This window comes from Plasmodium inui (genome assembly GCF_000524495.1).
Source record: "Plasmodium inui San Antonio 1 unplaced genomic scaffold supercont1.5, whole genome shotgun sequence".
Taxonomy (NCBI): Eukaryota; Apicomplexa; class Aconoidasida; order Haemosporida; family Plasmodiidae; genus Plasmodium; species Plasmodium inui.
This window is the reverse complement of record NW_008481839.1, coordinates 1,230,893-1,236,039: the sequence shown is the minus strand read 5'-3', so window position 1 is coordinate 1,236,039 and position 5,147 is coordinate 1,230,893. Positions and strand designations below refer to the sequence as shown.

Here is a 5,147-nt window from a genome sequence, read left to right as displayed (position 1 = left end):
TTAATATTTTTAGTAATGTATCGTAACTAATTGCGTATAATTTTATATTTTAGATAAACTTAATCTTCAGGTGAAGCCGTTTACACTTTGTGCAATTAAGAGCACAAAGTTCACCATTTCTTAGACAATTTATTTTATACTTGTATTATGAAATTTATTAATAATGGCGATGATCACGAATGTAATTAAAAATCAATTATGAAAAGAACTCTTTTTAAAAATATACATTTATAATTTTTTAAACATCTTTAACACAAATATGCTGAAATTTGAAACAGAAAAAAATAGAATAGTTTATTGAATTCACAAAAAATGGATGTAAATTTATAAAATCCTTCTTACATAAGACACATAACGAACAAAAGATATACCATTTCCTGTTAATTCTATGTAGATGTTACATCTAAATCACTATTTTCATTTAGTAAAAGACGACACGCGTCTTAAAAGACAATCAATGTTTATCCATTTTTTCTTTATTATTTATCATTTATAAAATACGTCATGAGAAATAATTTTGAAGACTGTGCCGTTCTTTGGATACGTATAAAGAAATATTATCAAATGAGGCACAAGAATATTTCTGAAGACTCATTTCAAAATTATAGTTTCTCTTTTGCAGAAAATGAGAGGTGAATATATTTATTATATGTATGAGAGGTATTGCCAAATGAGAATAACAAATGAACTAATTTTTTTAAGTTAACAAATCCCTATATTAAGCATTTTTTTCTGTATTTTGATTGGAACCTAAAGAACAACATAAATTCTCATGTTAGATTTATAGGGGTAACAATGATAACTTTTTACGTATTATTTTATATGAAAAATATAATAAACTCAAGTGTATAAGTATCTTTTTTCCATGAACACTACAATTCATAAAAATGATGTAGAATTATTTTACTTCATCCATTTCGGTACATTTTATATGAGACACAGCAAATAAATGTGTAAAACATATCAATAATACAGTGAGGTGTTTTTGAAAAAAGAAAGTCTAAAGCATTGTTAAAACATTCTTAATACTTAATTCTACATATACTTCATGCTGCTACGTTGCATAACTTTAGATAAATGCTTAAAATATTTTGAAAAATTCTGTTACTCAATGTAAAACTTTTTATTTCATTTTATTCACCCTTGTAACATGTAAATTATCAGAGTCTAAGGGTAGAGATCCTCACATTCTCGTTCAGCAACATTTTGAGCGATGAAACAAAAATAATATCTTTTAAAAATGTCTTAGTCGCGCAGCATAAAGAGAACTAGAAACTAGAAACATGTCCCCCCTTGTTAGTTTTCATTTCAAAGGAGGGTTTAAAATTTAGAGAACTTACCATATATTTTGTTAATAATTTTAGTCAATGCAAGAAAATTATATTCCTTTTCGTGTTTATTTATTTGCCCTAAATATGTGCTAACATAACATTTTTATATATATACATTGTTAAGCTAACAAATAAGTTTATCGTTACAGTTTCGTTGTAAAATATTTGTATATTTTAAATGCACAAACCATTGGTATACTAATCATTTAGCACACCTTAAAAAAGGGGTGAAGAAAAGAAATGGACAGACAAAGTGACAGAAAATGAATAACATAAACCTTAAAAATTATATAAAAATATTAATTTCGTTTGCACAACATAAAAATATGAAAGTTAATTTTTCTTTACAAAGATAACGATTTATAAACAACGTTTTTCGTGAATATAAATTTTGCAAAATACAAACAAAAAATGTGTTCTATATGATGTTAGGATAAACGTATATTATAACCTATTGCATGGAATAATATATATCCCTAAATTTACAGTTAAAATCAACAGTACTTAAAACAAAAAAATTAAGGAGTTTATTGCAAAAAGAAGGGTATGTACATATAAAGCAAAAAAAATAAGGAAACATTTTCATATGAAAAATGTATCAAGAACAAGAAAAAAAGAGTTTCAATTTAATTAAAATGCTTAATTGATTTTTGGGGAAATTTTTTCCCTCTTTTCTTTTTCATAACAAGAACAGCACAATTATTTCCAGCGTGAACCTATAAAGAAAAAAAAGGGGAAGTGCATTAACACACGTATAAGTTATTTTTACCAAATAGTTTAGAATATAAATGTACATTTGGATAAAACATGAAGTTGTTATAAAGTTCAAAAAAATCAAAGATTGCAAACACTTACTTGTTTTACTAAAAAATCAGAATTTTGTATTGTTAGCATATTATAACGGTGCTTCTGGTTATGCTTATTAGTAAAAAATACAGGGTGGTTATATTTGAAAAAATCAATGTAATCATTATAACCTAATATTTTTAAAGAATTGTCATCATAAATCAGAAATATATTATTTTCATTAATTGATATGTTCTTTATGGTCTTTGTATTATTCAAATTAATGTTAATAAAAGGTGACGATCCATAGGCCATGTGTTGAAAATAATTAGGAAAATAGTATTTCAGGTCCCCTGCCATGTATATATTATTGTGTATGTCAAGCACACATGTTACAATGTTGCTACAGACAATTTTTTTTATTATTATAAACTGGTTTGGAGAAATACCTTGAGCTTTTGAATTTGTTAGATTTGTATTATTTTCCTTATTTGCAAATGTATTAAATCTATTTTTAAAAGTCGTAAGGGGATTGTTCTGTATATGCGTTGTGTCGCTATTATGACTTATATGAACGTTATTTTTGTGTATATAATACAGGTAATAATTGTACTTGTACAAAAATAAAAAATTATTGAAATTGTAGTAAAAAAAGTTATTACTGATTCGGGTAAAGGTGTAGACACTTTGGTTAATGTTATTAACACATAAGTTATTGTTTGTATCCCTGCCACATATATAGATGCACATATAGTGTGCCAGTATTTCTTCTATCATACGATATAAACGTGATGTGTCGGAACACGAATAGGTTGAATTCATCAGTTTGAATTCATCAAATGATTTATCTCCCCAATTTACAATTGCGCTGGTGTAATTTTTAATGTCATATATGTCATTTCTATATATGAAATCGCTTAATTCACTTGCTGAGCTGAAATAGAATTCAGGAAAGTTCGTACTCATTTTTGACTTTATTTTCTCACTTTCCATATGCTTATAATTGTCTGAGCAAGTAATGTTTTTCATTATATATTGGTAATATTTATCATATATGCTTTTTTTAAAGCCCGTTATTACAGTATTTGCCTCCCCACATGACACATTGGATACCATTAAAATATTGTTCAAGAAAGTCGTCATGTACTTTTTTTTTACGAATAAAAATAAAAAGATGATTAGTTTAATATTGATACATACAGTTTCTTCTTTCTCGATATATTCGTAAATCTGTGGATTAATAGTTTCGTTTTCTTTCATTAGTTTTACAAATTTATTTGGATCATCAACATTAAGAATGTCAATTTTTTTTTGTGAATTTACCGAATTGCCGTAATCCTTTTTATCACTGCCCTTCTCATCATTTCCTTCTTTATGTAAATCATCATACTCATTTTTACAATCATTTCCATTCGAAACGTTCAATTTTTTATTACTCTTATGTGTACACTCTTTTCTGTTATGCGCTTCACTATAGTAGTCTTGCACATTCATATACTTTTCATCGTAAAAGTTGTAATCATAAAACTTCATTCCATAAATATAAGGATTTATGTTAACATTATTCGGGATATTGGTGTAGATATTTATATCATTTCTAAAAAGACTCATGTAGATGTTTACTACTTCTGCTTTTATAAAAGTTTCCAGATAATCAAATATCCTAATATAGGTGTTTTTTCTTTTTAAATTGCCATCTTGTGGTTCTACTTTTTTTTGCGAGGTTTTATTAACGTTTCTGTTATTATCATTGCCATTATCATTTTCCACATCATGTAAATTGCAATGTAAATTTATTAAATTTTGTACACTGCACTTGTCCTTAGCCTCGATGGAATCCATACTGGTTATTTTATTATTTGCATTATTTTCATTCTTTTTAACTCTATATGATAAATTAAATATACAGACTTGAATTGGAAGAAGAACTAAATTGTTGTTAATTTTTTTCCTTTTTATATTATTCATGGAGTTTAAATTGGAGTGTAATTTTAATTTTTTGTTGTTGAGTAGTATCTCATTATTTGTTATGTTAAAACTATTTTGAATGGGATTTTCAACGTTAAAACTGAATTTTTTTTTGCAAAACGAAAGTTTACCCTTGTTAAACTTATTTTTTATATTTACTATTTTCTTCTTGTCTATTATATTAAAGTAGTAACTTTCCGTGGTCGATGAAGATACGGAAGAAGATAAAAGTTCTGACAATTTATTTTTGTTATTTTTGTTATTTTCCTTTTTTTCATTTTTTTTTTTTTTATAATTATCATTTGAGTCACTATCTGAAAATTCCGACTTGTTAAAGATATCAAAGTAGATGTTCTCGAAAGGAACGGATGTTTGCCCTAGCTTCTGTTCGCCCCACATAAATATAGATCCATTTGAATATGCACAGACATGATTATTTCCACAGAATATAGAACTAATGGGGACGTATATTTTGTGTACGCTTATAACTACATTTTTAACTTCTAAATTTTCAAAATTAAACATATTTTCTGAAGTGTAAATGTTCTCTGTTTTTAGGGTGAAGAAGTCTTCATCTTTGTATTTATTTCCATTTAGTAAATTGCTTGAATTGCCTAACTTTTCATCACTGTCATTACTTTTTTTTACAGAGCTCTCCTTTAAAGCACTTTGTGAACTTTTATTTTTATTGTAAATATTCTTTTTTATTGTTTCTAGGATTAACGAATTGTACAAAATATTTTCACAGCACCTGCTATTTATCTTTTCTGACTCCTTTATTTTTATTTCTGTCTTATAATTTGTGTGTATCTGTAACTTTTCAAAATCATACAAAAAAAAATGGCAAGGGTTAATTAACGTAGGTGCGTATCTATTGATCTTATCGCCAGTCCCTAAACATCCATATTTATTGTTTCCCCATGAATACACATGACCAAAATTGTTTATGGAAATGACAAAATCTGCACCATTGTAAATATCAATAAATTTTACTCTAGTTTTTATATCATGAATAAAATTATAAATGAATTTGTTGTTATTAAGATTGCTATCTAGCAATAT

The 5,147-nt window shown here is 26.3% G+C and overlaps 1 protein-coding gene across 1 annotated transcript in view; it reads right to left on the bottom strand.

Moving 5' to 3' along the window:
- Positions 1-2,165: 2,165 nt before the first annotated feature.
- Positions 2,166-5,147, bottom strand: part of C922_01742 (hypothetical protein) — a gene marked incomplete at both ends in the record, with an annotated part of 13,540 nt that continues 10,558 nt past the window's right edge. The window contains one exon of the mRNA XM_008817345.1: positions 2,166-5,147. Coding sequence (XP_008815567.1) covers positions 2,166-5,147 — 2,982 coding nt within the window.